Source organism: Pan troglodytes, chromosome 14 (genome assembly GCF_028858775.2).
Source record: "Pan troglodytes isolate AG18354 chromosome 14, NHGRI_mPanTro3-v2.0_pri, whole genome shotgun sequence".
In the NCBI taxonomy this organism is placed as follows: Eukaryota; Metazoa; Chordata; class Mammalia; order Primates; family Hominidae; genus Pan; species Pan troglodytes.
The window spans coordinates 18,029,026-18,045,117 of record NC_072412.2 but is presented as its reverse complement, the minus strand read 5'-3'; the positions used below and the strand labels follow the sequence as shown (position 1 = coordinate 18,045,117).

General features: G+C 36.4%; 1 protein-coding gene across 4 annotated transcripts in view; it reads left to right on the top strand.

Moving 5' to 3' along the window:
* Nucleotides 1–16,092, top strand: part of LOC129136711 (ankyrin repeat domain-containing protein 18B-like) — a 108,021-nt gene that overhangs the window by 1,812 nt on the left and 90,117 nt on the right. For 3 of the 4 annotated variants that reach the window (XR_010150353.1, XM_063791910.1, XM_054664819.2), the window contains exons 2-5: nt 5,074–5,203; nt 12,523–12,804; nt 13,396–13,607; nt 14,951–15,173. Coding sequence is in view for 2 of the 4 variants with exons in the window: in XM_063791910.1 (XP_063647980.1) it covers nt 5,074–5,203; nt 12,523–12,804; nt 13,396–13,607; nt 14,951–15,173 (847 nt within the window). In the remaining 2 variants the exon portion in view is untranslated. Of the gene's footprint in view, nt 1–5,073; nt 5,204–12,522; nt 12,805–13,395; nt 13,608–14,950; nt 15,643–16,092 lie in introns of all 4 variants that reach the window. The other variant, XR_010150354.1, reaches the window with a different exon arrangement.

Here is a 16,092-nt window from a genome sequence, read left to right as displayed (position 1 = left end):
TCTAAATTGGCCTTTTTTCACTATGCAGCAGAACTGTGTTTCTGGACTGCTAGCCGTTTGTCAGCTGAACAGTTCTGGCTGCAGCTTCTCTGATGAAGGATAGCACAGCCCCTCAATCTGAGTGCTCAGCAGAGTGCTTGTGAAGGCAGCACCACAGCAACAGTTGCTCAGAGGGAACGGATTCAGGAGCCTTGATTTAGCAATAGAGTCCAGGGTTTTCAGCTCAGTGTCTTTAGCCTGTCTCTGCTGGTCATGTCAGTTATGTACTATTCCATCCAGGAGGTGCTATTTACATTGTAGTACATATATAGTCATTGCCTACTGAGTCATACACAGAGAAAAGTAAGTTATAAATTATATGCCCCCCATTTGCTGCAACTCTCAGTGGTGGGAAGAATGATTCAGTGCAGCTATAGGAGACTACTTCCATTGGCATGCCACCTGCCTAACATACACAATTTTGTTAAGATATACAATAAAATTATTATGCTAATAGCAAATATTTTATGTAGCTCACTATGTTCCACGTACTCTTGTAAGTGCTTCATGTTAGTCCCCAGTTAAACACCTGGTTGGGGGAGGTGGCTCATGCAAGTAATCCTAGCATTTTGGAAGGCTGAGGCAGGAGGATCACTTGAGCCCAGGAGCTTGAGGTCAGCCAGAGCAATATAATGAGAACCTGTCTTTAAAAAAAAAAAAAATAAATAAATACTTAGAGGCATGGTGGTGCATGCCTGTAGTCCCAGCTACATTGAGAGGCTGTGGTAGGAGGGTCGCTTGAGCTTGGAATATTGAGGCTGCAGTGAGTGTTGATCAAGCCACTGCACTCCAGTCTGGGTAACAGAGTGAGACTCTGTCTCATAAATAAAACGTTTTGTATAGATTCCCATAGAAGTGAGTTAGACATCAGGCATAGTATTATTAGCCACTTTGATGTCTGCCTTGGGAGTAAATGGGAAGAAGGGAGATGTCTACTTGACTGGAGCTTTCCAATGATATATTTGATTGTCCCCTGAAAGAAACTTTAGAAACTTTAGAACAAGACTTTCATCTTGTCATATCTCTATGGAAAAGGAAACTCTTTAAAAGAAAACAAAGGCAAACAATTGATCATCTGATTCTCATGGGAAAGTTTTCATTATAAAAGAAAAAAAGGGCTAGGTGCCGTGGCTCACGTCTGTAATCCCAACATTTTGAGAGGCTGAGGTGGGTGGATTACCTGAGGTCAGGAGTTCAAAAACAGCCTGGCCAACATGGTGAAACCCTGTCTCTACTGAAAATACAAAAATTAGCCAGGCGTGGTGGTGTGCACCTGTAGTCCCAGCTACTTGGGAGGCCGAGGCAGGAGAATCACTTGAACCCAGGAGGTGGAAGTTGCAGTAAGCCAAGATGGCGCCACTGCACTCCAGCCTGGATAACACAGTGTGACTCCATCTCAAAAAAAAAAAGAAAAAAAAAGGGACAAAGTATACTGGTCCAAAAAAGAAGAAAGAAAGAAAAAAGGACAAAGTATACTGGTCAATATCATAATGGTGAGACTGTCCCCCTTTGAGATTAGAAAATAACGGTATACTCAAAGTAACATCAATAAGAACCAACATAAAATAGACAAGATTCACTATCTACAAAAGTAATCTGTACCAAGTAGCAATGTCTGAGCGTGTGGTTGAGAATATTGTCTATAATATGTGTACTAGAAGGAAGAGGCCTCAAGAAAAAGGTCAGAGCTCGAAATGCAGATTAGGGAATCTAGGTCAAAGTTTTGAGATTTTAGGAGTCCTGAGAGAATTTAAAAAGTGGAATAGCAGCCAGGCGTGGTGGCTCACGCCTGTAATCCCAGCACTTTGGGAGGCCAAAGCAGGCAGATCATGAGGTCTGGAGTTCAAGATCAGTCTGGCCAACATAGTGAAACCCCATCTCTACTAAAAATATGAAAAGTTAGCCGGGTGTGGTAGCACACGCCTGTACTCCTAGCTACTTGGGAGGGTGAGGCAGGAGAATCGCTTGAACCCAGAAGGTGGAGGTTGCGGTGAGCTGAGATTGTGCCACTGCACTCCAGCCTGGGTGACAGTGGGGGACTCCATCTCAAAAACAAAGAGAAAGGAATAGGACTGAAGAACAGAGGTTGCTGCATTTAGAAATGAAGCGGGGTCAGAGGAGCAGAGGGAACATTTGGTCACTGCTCGCAGCTGCTGCTGAGTAAAGCAGGATAAAGTCCTGCATGACCCTTGGACTTTTTTATTGGAATTATTAAAAATCAGATTTCCATATTAAAAACACAATAAGTGATGAAAAATAGATTTCTGGATGAGACCATGTGTCACAGAGTCCAATGGAAGGGGAGAAACAGGAAAATAGAAAAACCACAAAAAGTAGACAAAAGTTGTGTTTTTGTTTATTATAGGAAAAAACTTTATTTAAAGAGAAAGGGTTAAGAGAAAGGGAAAAACTGAAACCTGTGGGTGAAAACTTACAGAGAATGACAGTATTTAGCTCAACCTGAAGACAGATGAGGATCAAACATGTAGTAGGAAATAGATAAGAGTTTTCTAAAAATCCTCTTAGGAAGATGTAATTTAAGAAAACTTGGAGTATCTTAAACTATTAATGACAATGTTTCTAGAGCATCTTTAAAAAGTAAAATGTAAATATAACTACACATTTTTTACTAACCTTTAGTATTTTATGTGTAAAAACCCTTGTTTGTAACAAACATTTTTGGCAGTTTAAATTTCAGAAAATATAATGAAAGTATGTATCATTTTTAGCAGTTTTAAGAAAAGTGACTATTTTTGAAATCTGCCCTTATTGGCATCAGGTTTATAAAATGCACTTTATACCCCTGCCTAAATACGTATTACTCATCAACTTATGAGAAATAATATTTTTAAGATAAAAGAGGGTCTCTAGATTTTACAAAAATAATTTTAAACACTTTTTTTTAAGCCTAAAGAAAAAAATGAAGAATTAAGGAAACTTTTTGTGTTAGTATCATCACTGGAGTATAATGTGAATCAAATAAGAAAGAAATATCATGAATTAGAAGAGGCAACTGGGTGTGGTTTTCATATTGTAGAACATGTTAATCATTTATTAATTTATCTCTAATTTTACTTGACTAAAACTGAGATACAAATTCATTGTATGTCTCCATTTTCATAATTAAATGAATTCTATTTTAAAATGTATTTCAGAAACTCACAACACAACTTTATAGGCATGTGCATCATGGGGTTGGGAGTCAGCTGAGCTGCTGGGGCAAGGTTGGGATGAAAAAACTTGTATTAAAATATGTATAAAAGAGAAACAACATAATCTGAAAACTTTTTGAATGCCAAAATATTATACTTATTTATTTATTTTTATTTTTATTTATTTATTTATTTTTGAGACAGTGCCTCTGTCTCCCAGGCTGGAATGCAATGGTGCCGTCTTGGCTCACTGCAACCTATGCCTCCAAGCAATTCTCCTGCCTCAGCCTCCTGAGTAGCTGGGATTACAGGCATGTGCAACCACAGTCAGCTAATTTTTGTATTTTTTAGTAGAGAGGAGGTTTTGCAAAGTTGGTCAGGCTGGTCTCAAACTCCTGACCTCGTGATCTGCCCGACTCAGCTTCCCAAAGTGGCGTGAGCCACCGTGCCCAGCCGCTTATTCTTTAATGATTTTGAAAACAATGACAAAGCCTTGGACATATAATGTCAAGTCCACTCTTCATTATCTAGTTTGAATTTTTATTTCTGAAGATATTTTTGCTGTCTGTGGTCATCTTTTCTTCCTTTTGTAGTATCCTCTGCTGCATTCAAATTCTTTAAAGAAGACCTATTGTGTCATTCTTTAACATCAAAATTTATCTTTATATATAGCTTATATTTTGTTTCCACTTCTTTTTCTTTTAGATATAAAACATGGAAATGTACTCATTTTACACAGATACCTCCGTTGTATACACGAAGTATACGTTATTAAACTTCTGTTTTACAGAAATAAATTTATATATATAAAAATATATGTATAACTTAAAAGTAAAATGAACATTTATGTTTTGATCACAGATTTTTTTTAAAAAAAATGGAATGTGTCTTTGAAGCCCTGAACACAGCTACTTTTGTATTTATTTACTGAGCACTTAAGTTGGTTTTCTGATTCTAATCTACATTTTTCTGTCATTGCCTTTCTCTACATTGTTTTGTATCTCTTTCATTTTGTTGACATTATGTCAGCAAAGATCTCTAGATCTCTTCTTCAAAGTCTTTAAATCGTCACACATCTCTCTGCCCCTTTCTTGGACTTCTCTTTTTCTACATTGAATAATGTCCTTGATGGTTTTTGTGTGTACTTTTTTTCTTCTTATAGACTGTGAATGCGTATCAAAATGTAATTTTTTGTCTTTTTCAAATGTATGTGTTTTACTTTTTTATCTTGGTTACTCATTTCTGGGTTATGGCTTATATTTAGTTATTTTATCTTAGCATACCAACATGGATATGAATAGTTTATTTACAAAAAGTGTATGGTTAGGCCAGGTGTGGTGGCTCACACTTGTAATCACAGCATTTTGGGAGGCCAAGGTGGGTGGATCATTTGAGGTCAGGAGTTCAAGACCAGTCTGACCATTCAAGGCCAGTCTGACCAACATGGTGAAACCCCATCTTTACTAAAAATACAAAATGAGCTAGGCATGGTGCTACATGTCTGTAATCCCAGCTACTTGGGAGGCTGAGGCAGGAGAATCACTTGAATCCAGGAGGCAGAGGTTGCAGTAAGCCAAGATGACACCATTGCATTTCAGCCTGGGCAACAAGAGTAAAATTCCATCTCAAAAAAAAAAAAAACAACTATATGGTTGTAATACCGCTTTACCTGCCATGTATGCCATAAAATTGTTCTTCATATTGTTTATCTAAGATTATAATTTCATATAGAGTGCTTCCAAACTATGCTCAGTTGAAACTGAAAGGATCATAGTTTATAGATGTGTTTCTTTGATATGCTATAACATAATATCTGTTTAAACAATTATTAAATATTTACTCTTAAAAATATTTGACTTACTAATTCTGTACATTTCTGCAGCTATAAGAAACTCCTGGAAATGACAATAAATATGTTAAGTGTATTTGGAAATGAAGACTTCGATTGCCATGGAGACTTAAAAACAGATCAACTGAAAATGAATATTCTGATTAAGAAGCTAAAACATAAGGTAATTAAAAAAAAATCTTAAGGTCTAGATTACATGTGTGAGATGTGCAGGTTTGTTACATAGGTAAACGTGTGCCATGATGGTTTGCTGCACCTGTCAATCCATCACCTAGATATTAAGCCCTGCAGGAATTAGCTATTGATCTTGATGCTCTCCCTCTTGACCCCAACAGGCCCCAGTGTTTGTTGTTCCCCTCCCCGAGTCCATGTGTTCTCATCGTTCAGCTCCCACTTATAAGTGAGAAAATGTAGTGTTTGGTTTTTTGTTCCTGCATTAGTTTGCTGAGGATAACAGCTTCGAGTTCATCCATGTCCCTGCAAAGAGCGTGATCTCATTCATTTTTATGGCTCCATGATGTATATATACCACATTTTCTTTATCCCGTCTATCACTGATGGACATCTGGGTTGATTCCATGTCTTTGCTATTGTGAATAGTGCTGCAATGAACATGCAAATGCACGTATCTTTATAACAGAACAACTTATATTCCAACATACGGTAATTTTAAATCAGTTTTGGGATTAAAAATCACATAGTTTGGGAACATATTGATAATGGAAAAACCCAAATTCTGCCAAAATATGCTGAGAAAATAGAGGATAAATATATCTTTTCAGACTTTAAATGCATCAGCCTCTTAGTTCATCTTCACCAGATCTGGGAAGACCTAGAAGGGGAGAGATTGGGCTACATTAATGAGGGCCATTTCAATCTCTTGGCCCTGCAGCAGCCATTTCAAAATATGTCAGAAAAATATATTTGGGGGTTAAATATTTTGATTTCCTTCAGCTTCTTCTCTCTGTGATGCTGTACCAGAATCAGGTGAGAAAGTAAGCCACATTATAAGAGTTAATAAAACCCATCTGATGAGATTTAATAGTTTGAAGTGTGTGATTCTCAGACCCTTTAGATAGAAATTGGAGCCAAAGAAAACAAGGTCTTATTCCTCAATATAAATCTCTCAGTGCTTTAAGCAGTCAAAGAAAGATTTTTCTTTTAATTTTACAGAATTGATACTAATGAAAAGGATAGTTTTGAAAATATAAACCTTTTTTCTATAAAAAGGACATGCTGTTGATTCTCTTATGTCTTTAACTCTAGCCAGTGATCTGAAACCCAAAACCAAGCAGTACCTGTCTCCAGACCACTAGTACCAAATTAATTTGGGGGGGCTGGGTAACAGGTTTATTGAGAAATAATGAACACACCATGCAAGTCACTCATTTAAAATATACGAGTCATTGACTTTAGTATTTTCAGAGAGTTATGCAGTCATCATTACAATCAATTTTAGAACATTTTCATCACCCTGAAAACAAACCCCACATCACTTAGCCATCTTCGCTAGTTTTCCCTTCCTCCCTCAGCCGTAGGGAACCACCAACCTCCTTTATATAGATTTGCCTATAAGCCTCTGAAATAAAAAGCAAGTGGTCTACTGTGACTGGCTTATTTCACTTAGCATAATTTTTCATGCTGCATCTGTGCTGTAGCAGGTATTGATGTGGGGTTTTTCTCGTTAGTTCAGCTACATCTGGGTTCTTCTCTCATGACCAGGAAAAATTAAGCACACAGACACATTGAAGGGTGAGGAGGACAGAATTTATTAAGTGAAAGGAAAGCTCTCAGCAAAGAGAGTGGTCCTGCAAACAGGTTTCCACCTCACAATTGAATACCAGGAGCACATGAGCTGAAGTGGCCAGGCTCCTCCCCTGCATAAGGCGTGAATTCCTGGTGGCTCCATCCCATTCCCCCAGTGCATGTGGGCCTCTGGTCTGCTGCAGGCATGTCCAGGCAAGACAAGTCCAGGTTCCCTTATCTGCACTTAACTTCTGGTGTAAACACTTGTGGGGCTGGTTGGAGATTCTCCAGGGACCCTTCTATATCTGCCTAGGCATTTTTCTGTCTCCTCCTAATACAGTATCAGTACTTAATTTCTTCTTACTGCTGAGTGATATTCCATTGTATGGATACATCAAACAGTTTATTTATCCATTCACCAGGTGATGGACCTTTGGGTTCTTTCCCACCCAAAGGTGATGGACGTTCTGGTTCTTTCCACTTTTTGACTCATATTAATAATGCTGCTGTAAACATTTATGTATGAGTCTTTGTGCTTGCATGATTTTTATTTTTCTGGAGTATATACTTATGACTGGAATTTCTGGGTCGTATGGTAACTTCATGCTTAACCTTTTGAGGAGCTGCCAGTTTGTTTTCCAAAGCGGCTGCATCACTTTACATCCCCAGCAGCATTGGATAATGGTTTTAATTTCTTTACATTTTTCCTAACACATTTTCTCTTTTTTATTGAACAAAGATTTTATCCTGTGGTGTAAAATGATACCACATGTGGTTTTGATTTACATTTTCCTAATGACTAATTACATCAAGCATCTATTAATGTGCTCATTATCCATCTTTATATCTTCTTTGCAGATACATCTATTCAAAATCTTTGCCCATTTTTAAAATTGAATTATCTTGTTACTCATGAATTGCAAAGGTTCTTTGCATATCCTATATATGTAAGTCGCTTATCAGGTATATGCTTTTCAAATACTTTCTTCTACTTAGTGTCTTGCCTTTTCACTTCTTGATACTGTCTTCCCAGGCACTGCAGTTTTCAATTTTGAAGTCCATTGAATCCATTTTTCCTTTAGAGTCATAGCTAAGAAAACACTGCCAAATGCAGTCACAAAGATTTATGCCAGTGTTTTCTTCTGAGAGTTTTATAGTTTTAGCTGTTAGAGTTAACTGTTTTATTTTGAGTTAATTTTTAAAAAAGATATTTGGTCCTAATTTATTTATTTTTTGCATATGGATACCCAGTTGTCCCAGCACCATTTGTTGAAAAGACTCTTCTTTTCCCGTTTTGTTCTTTTGTTAACTTTATATAAAATCAATTGACTGTAAATGCAGAAGTTTATTTTTAGATTATCAATTCTTACTTTATGTCTATTCTTATGCTAAGGCCAAAATGAATTTACTGAGAAGTTTTTTTCAATCATGTTGCATATTACCAGTTGTCTTATGTCGTAATAAAAATTACATTTATTAGAATATCTTTAATTTCACCTTTTGTGTCTCAAAGGAGTCTCTGGCCAGCTTATACCTTACTTACTCTAAGACATGATGGGAAGCCAGGCCTATAAGACGCACTTTATTTCTTTTTTCTCCATTCAAATCTTTAGTCTCTTTTCCATTGTCTCCCGCTATAGTTTTGTTTTCAGTAAGTTTTGGTCACAGGATCTGCTGACATAGTCTAATATTTAGTGCATTATGTTTTGCTAACTCATTATAATTCATAGGGTCTTCCATAGATGTTTACCATCCAGGAAGGAGAAGTTTAAGTCTGAGCCGCCAGCTTTCCTCAGTGCAAATCAAGTGAAGTCATCATCTTGCAGTTCACAGATCCTCTTTCCACCTGGTAGCTGGTTCTCTTGGGTAGCACTGTGGCTAATCCTTTTCTTGGTGCAGATATTGCGTTCTCAGAAACCACAGTTAGCTGTATTGACCGCCTTTTACTGAAACAGAGATGCACAGCTCTGCTTTCTAGCTCAGTAGAGGATTCTTGGAATATAAAGTTTGACTCATTCCAAGAAAAGGTCTTAGGAGTGCAGCACTTCAAAATCGGGTAATGTTCAGGCAATTTATCAGAGACACATAGTAGATTAGTATTTTGACTTTCAAAATTTCAGAGCCAAGTTGTGTGCTATAGAGAAGTCTTGTGGTATAGTATAGAGATGGGATGGTCTTAACTTCTCCAAACAAACAAGCTTGAAGTAAGGTAAAGGAGAAATTGCATTTGATTGCTTAACACTCAAAGCACACTATGTTTATTTTACTTCTGTGAAGACTAAAAATCATTTCATAATGTTCTTATTTCCTCATCGAGAAAAGGAAAATAAAAATTAAATACTAGATTGATTAATAAATACTGAAAGCTTATCTTTTAGAATTTTAGTTAATTCAAATCAGGTAAATGTCTGATTTTGATTGTGTAACCAAGTATTTCTAGTTTTTTTTTCATACCATATGTCTTCTTCTTGCTTCCCAGTCTTATTTCCTAACTTGAGGGGAATCCGTAAGGAGACACCCTTGCCTTGTTATCAGAGTTCATAATTGAAGGAGTTTTAGGAAAAGTTCCTCCTCAGCAGCTTATGTCTCTGTCCTGGTTATCTGCTGCTTCTCAATAATGTTTTCCATCAATACATTAACCTCAACATGTGTTAGATCTTACTTTAAAGGAGACTCTTTTCTGCTGCATAAGTTATGTTTCTTGTTGTCTCTTTTTAAAACTTATTTTTCTAACAATTACCCAGAGTTTTGTGGCTTAAAAGAAAAATATTTATTTTGTTAATGAACCTGTGGTTTGGAAAAAGCTTGGCCAGGACAGCTCGTCTCTACTCCCCTCAGCTTCCCTAGGAACAGCTATCAGTTGGGGAAATGGAATCCTCTGAAGCGTTGCTCACCCATGTGTTTGATGGTTGATGCTGGCCATTGGCTGGAACCTTGGTTGGGACAGGCAGCATGAACACTGACACTGGCACTGCCAGGTTCTCTTTGTGGCCTGAGTGCTCTCACAATCTGGGGGCTGGGTTCCAAGGGAAAACAGTCTGAGATAGGTAAGCCACATGGTATCCCTTTTACTGCATTCTATTCATTAGGAGGAAGTCAGTAAGGTTGGCCCATATTCTGTTTTTTTAAATGGGATCGATGTAACTTCTCTTTTGTTTTAATTGACACATATATACATAATTGTGTTATAGAGTGATATTCTGATACATGTAAATAGGGTGTAATGATCAAGCTAACTAGCATATTTACTACTTCAACCATTTTTCACTTCTTTGAATTGTGAACATTCACAATCTTCTGGCTTTTTAAAAATATACAATAAATCATAGTTAACCATATTCACCCTACAATGCCGCAGAACACCAGAACTCATTCTTCTTATCTAACTGTAATTCTATATCCATTAACCAACCTACCTTCCCCTACTTCTTTGAGATTTTTGTTGTTGTTAAGAGACAGGGTCTTGCTAGTGTAGTCTGGGCTCTGGGCAACTATAGTCACCCAGACGGGAGACAGTGGTTTGATCATAGTTCACTGCAGCCCCCAACTCTTGGGCTCATGTGATCCTCACACCTCAGCCTCCTGAGAAGCTAGGATTATGAGCATACACCATTGCACCCATCTGATTTTTGACTTTATAGAAATATCTCCCTATGCTGCCCAGGTGCTCTGGAACTTTTGGCCTCAAGTGACTCTCCTGCCTTTGTCTTTCTAAGTGCTAGGAAATTACAGGCGTCAGCCATGTTGCCCAGCCCTCAATTTTTCTTTAGCTCCCACACAGGAGTGAGAATGTGCAGTATTTATCTTTCTGTGTCTGCACTTAACATAACATCCTCCAGACTGATCCACGTGGCCACGATAACAGGATTTAATTCCTTTATATGGTGAATAGTATTCCATTGTGTATGTGTGCCACAGTTTTTTGTCTTTTCATTTGGTGATGGATATGTAGGTTGATTCCATACATTAGCCGTTGTGAATAGTGCTACAATAAACATATGAGGACAGGTATCCTTTTGATCTATTGTTTTCTTTTCTATTGCCTGAATACCCAGTAGTGGGCTTGCTGGATCCCTCGGCAATTCCATTATTAATTTTTTGAGGAAACCTCTTGTTGTTTTCTATAGTGGCTGCACTAATTTACCTTCCCACCAACAGCACGTAAGAGTTTACTGTTCTCTGGAACCTCACCAGCATTTTTTTTTTAATCTTTTCAATGATAATAATTTATTCAAATTGAAGCAAGATTATATCATATCGTAGATTTGATTTGTATTTCTCTGAGGATTAGTGATATTGAGCATTGTTAAATTTATTTATTGGCTATTTGTATTTCTTTTTTCTAAAAAAAAGTATAGTTAGATATTTTGCCCAATTTTGAACTCAGATTTTTTTTTTACTGTCAAGTTGTTTGAATTTCTTGTACATTTTGGATATTAGTCCTTTATTAGATTAATAGCTTGATGATATTTTCTCCCATTCTACAAGTTTTGTCTTCACTCAGTTGTTAGCTGGACAGAAGATTTTTAGCTTAATGTAGTACCATTTGTCTATCATTTGTTTTTTGCCTATGCTTCTGATATCTTACCCATAAAAATCTTTGTGCAGACTGTCCTCAAGAATATTCCCTATGTTTACTTATAGTAGTTTGATAATTTTGGGCCTTGCATTTCAGTCTTCAATTGATTCTGAGTTTATGTTGTTATATGGTGTTACATAGGAAGCTAGTATCATTCTTCTCCATATGGATATTTAGTTTTCCCAGTGCCATTCATTTGAAGAGGCTGTCCTTTCCCCAGTGTATGTTCTTGGCACGTTCATCCAAAATCACTTGGCTGGAAATATGTGGATTTATTTCTGGGTGCTGTATTCTGTGGCCTTTACCCCAAGAATCATTACTTCTTAAAATGCAACTCAAATTAGCACGAAACATTTGCAGTTTAAGGAAAGGCTTATGGCATCAGAATACTTATTTATAGGATTCATTATTTTGTGTTTTTTTGAGATAGGGTCTTTGTCTGTCATCCAGGCAGAAGGGCAGTGATGTGGTCATAATTCACTGCAGCCCTGAACTCTGGGTACAAGCCATCCTTTTGCCTCGGTCTCTCAAATAGCTGGGTCTACAGACATGAGCCACCATGCCCGGCTAATTAAAAAAAAATTTTTTTTGTAGAGATGGGGCCTCACTATGTTGCTCTGGCTGATCTCAAATTCCTGGCCTCAAGTAATCTTTCTGCCACAGCTTTTTAAAGTGCTAGGATTACAGGCATGAGCCACCATGCCTAGTATAGAGTGTTATATTATTTTCAAAGTCTTATTCCTAGAGCCATTTATTGACTTTGGCCTAAATAACTCAATGTGATATTTCTGAAACTTTTTTGACATATTATGGGGAATGATAATGAGGGAAGGGGGATAGACACTTTTTACTAAGAGATAGCTTAGTGCCATTTAAGGAGGAACAAAAATAAATTATCAGAAAAATAAAAGTAAGATGAAGTGCAAAAATTCTGTGGCAAAGATGATGATAGTTAAATAATGTATTTTTGTGACTCATGGTAGCTTTAACTTTGTTCTTAAAATTCTGAGTAATTTAAGGGTTCACATTTGAAGAATCTACTGCACTACAAATAACAGTTTATTCCAAGTAAATGCATTTCAAAATTTGCTATTGATTTTGTATTAGATTATTCTCAGCCTACTTCATTATCAAGCTATACTATTTTATTCATGCAGTTTGATGATCTTACAGCAGAGAAGGAAGCTGTATCTTCAAAATGTGTCAATTTGGCTAAAGACAATCAAGTTCTTCAACAGGAGTTATTATCGATGAAAAAAGTACAACAGGAATGTGAAAAACTTGAGGAGGATAAAAAGATGTTGGAAGAAGAAATATTAAATCTTAAGACACATATGGAAAACAATATGGTAGAACTTAGTAAACTACAAGAATATAAATCAGAGCTAGATGAAAGGGCAATGCAGGCAGTAGAAAAATTAGAAGAAATCCATTTACAGGTTAGTTTTTTAAATCAGGTAAGTTTATCTGTAATGTGCTTTCCTTTATTTCACTGCAAATTGTATTTTGGATATGTGTATATTGTGTTTCCTCTGCCTCTCTTGTAGCAATTTGCTTTGTAGAGTTTTAGAAAAAAAAATGGCATCTGTTTTTTCTTTTAAATATTTAAATTTCCATTATTATAACAAAATCAATGTTTCAGAGTAATGATTCTGACTATGGAGTCATTTGATGATTAAGACCAGTTGGCATAAGAAAAAGTTGTGATTTAGAAATTATGTGATACTTTTGAATTGGTCTTAAGCTACATTGTTTGTTGATCACTTTTTAAAATTATGAATGGATTCTATTGCTTTTTATACGACCAGATTACATTAATACTAACATAATTATGGTTTCAAATTTTTATAAATCAGACAATTCTGAATTTGGTTATTAGTTTTGATACTGTTGATAAACATTTTAAGCTTCAGCCTCTTTTTTTTAACATATTCAAAATTGCTCTTTGAATCACTGGCTCAAAATGAAAGGCAACAAACATATAATAGGTTATAATTGTTTTAAAAATATATTCTTTTCATTTGTTTTAGAAACAAGCACAATATGAAAAACAATTAGAGCAGTTAAACAAGGATAATACGGCTTCACTAAATAAGAAGGAACTCACACTTAAAGATGTGGAATGTAAATTTTCCAAAATGAAAACTACTTATGAAGAGGTTACAAACAAATTAGAAGAATATAAGGAAGCCTTTGCAGCAGCATTGAAAGCTAACAATTCCATGTCAAAAAAATTAACGAAGTAAGTCCAAACATACACTCATAGAAAATGAATTCAGCTCATTGTTTTGAAAGCATAATTTTTAGTGAGATGGCTTCAGGATGTTAGTAGGAAGTGAATGCTAATTTGACAATGTAATTTGGGAAAATAATGTTAGTAAGTAATCTTACCTTTAAAATGTTAGTCAAGGATAATTTCTGTCTCTCCTCTCTTTTTTTTTTTTTTTTTTTTTTTGGCTTTTGTATGGCTTTTTTCCCCTGAAAAGTCTCTTGTAGTTAATCTGTTAGTTTTTTTACTAAGTATTTTTGAAGCTTTATAATTAATAAAGTGATCTTGTTTTAAATTATTTGTCAGAATTTCCCTAAATAGTAATATTAATGAGTTTATTTTTCGGTATATCACGACCTAAACCCAAAGTGTCAAGTGATACTGCTACTCTGGGCACAATCGTTTTTGATTGTGATCTTTAGTATTATCACTAGAGGGTGCCTCAAGAAAGACTATTTGTGTAACATATTCAAGATGTTATAGAAAGGCATCCTTATGAAATAGGGAATAATTATCACAGGAATTTAAAGAAGTGTAATTCACAAAGTGGTTAAAAAATAACACCTTGTTCAGTCTGAAGGGGTGTGTGGAAGGCAAAAAGAACAAGCCCCACCTCCAGTGCCTTGGTCACAGTGCTGGGGGCTAATTGCCTTCAGAGATGCTTTAGTTCTTTTTGATCAACAACCAAACAATCTAGTTCTCCCCTAGGAGTTGTTCCTCTGAATTATTCCTCATTACCAAATGTTTAATTGGTCCTAGATAATTGGTGAAATGTACAAGGGTGAAACCTAAAACTGGTTTACTAAACACAAGTATTCCTAGATTTTTTTTGTTCATTTTAGTTTTCTTAACCTACATTAAGGAGTACAACATGATGTTTTGATATAATTATTTCTAGTGAAGTGGTTCTTACAATCAAGCAAATCAACATATTCCTTTTCCCATGTTGTTACCCTTTAAATACAAGTATTTCAAATGGAATCTTCAGAATCTTACAAGTAGAGCCATTTTAGAAGGCAGCAAGTTTTATCTGTTGAGCCATACATCACCGGTAGCCATTTCTCTTCCCTGTCTACTTTGTTTGAGCTGCTTGTTCAGTATAAATCACCTTAGAAACACAGGTGCTTCTTTAGAATGATTTTAAAAGTATAATTCCTTACAACAGGTATGCATGCTCTCACACATCTTCAGTGTGAAAACACTGTTTAGTGGGTAATTTGGTTTACTCTCAGGGCAAGTTTTTAAAAACTAGAAGTCATTAAGAATCATTTAAGGAAAAATGAAATACTAAGCATATGTCTTTGCTATCTTTACAGATCTAATAAGAAAATAGCAATGATCAGCACCAAGCTCCTTATGGAGAAAGAGCGGGTGAAATATTTTCTCAGCACTCTTCCTACAAGGCGAGGCCCAGAGTTACCTTGTGTTGAAAATCTTACTAGTATAGGACTCAACAGAAAATATATTCCCCAAATGCCCATAAGAATTCCTACTTCAAACCCTCAGACCTCAAATAACTGCAAGAACTACTTGACTGAGGTTCGTTATATGACCGTTTCTCTTTAGGGTTTCATTTCTCTAGCGTAATTCTTGTTTTTAATTTGGTGAAATACTGAGTTGTTCTGTTGACTTTTGCATGTTAAGTAAAGATCATAATTAGCTGTGTTAACACAGAAAGGAAATGGGAACCTTACATTTTTTAATTCCCTGGATCTCTCATTTTTGAGAGATATCCATTTGCTAACTTTATTCAATAAATGTGACTAAACTGACACATTTAAAATGTCTTTAAAAGCTGCATTTAAGTTAGGTTTTAGAAATTGCATGTTATTGCCTTATAATTGATGATATACTTTGAGATACTTTGGCTTACTCTCTAATTGATTGTAGTTTAGCTGTGGTTCATACCACATTTTTTTTTTCTTTTTTTTGAGGCAGTGTCTCACTCTGTCACCCAGGCTGGAGTGTCATCATGCCATCTCCACTCACTGCAACCTCCACCTCCCGGGTTCAATTGATTCTCCTGCCTCAGCCTCCCAAGTAGCTGAGACTACAAGCACCCACCATTACACCCCGCTAATGTTTGTATTTTTAGTAGAGACAGGGTTTCACCATATTGGCTAGGCTCTTCTTGAACTCCTGACCTTGTGATCTGCCTGCCTCAGCCTCTCAAAGTGCTGGGATTACAGGCATGAGCCACCACACCTGGCCCATGTCACTTTTAAAGTTTCTTTGCACCAGGCAGGCGCGGTGGCTCATGCCTGTAATCCCAGCACTTTGGGAGGCTGAGGCAGGTATGTCACGAGGTCAGAAGTTCAAGACCAGCCTGGCCAAGATGGTGAAACCCCGTCTCTACTAAAAGTAAAAAAAAAAAAAAAAAAAATAGCCGGGTGTGGTGGCGGGCACCTGTAATCCCAGCTACTAGGAAGGCTGAGGCAGAGAATTGCTTGAACCTGGG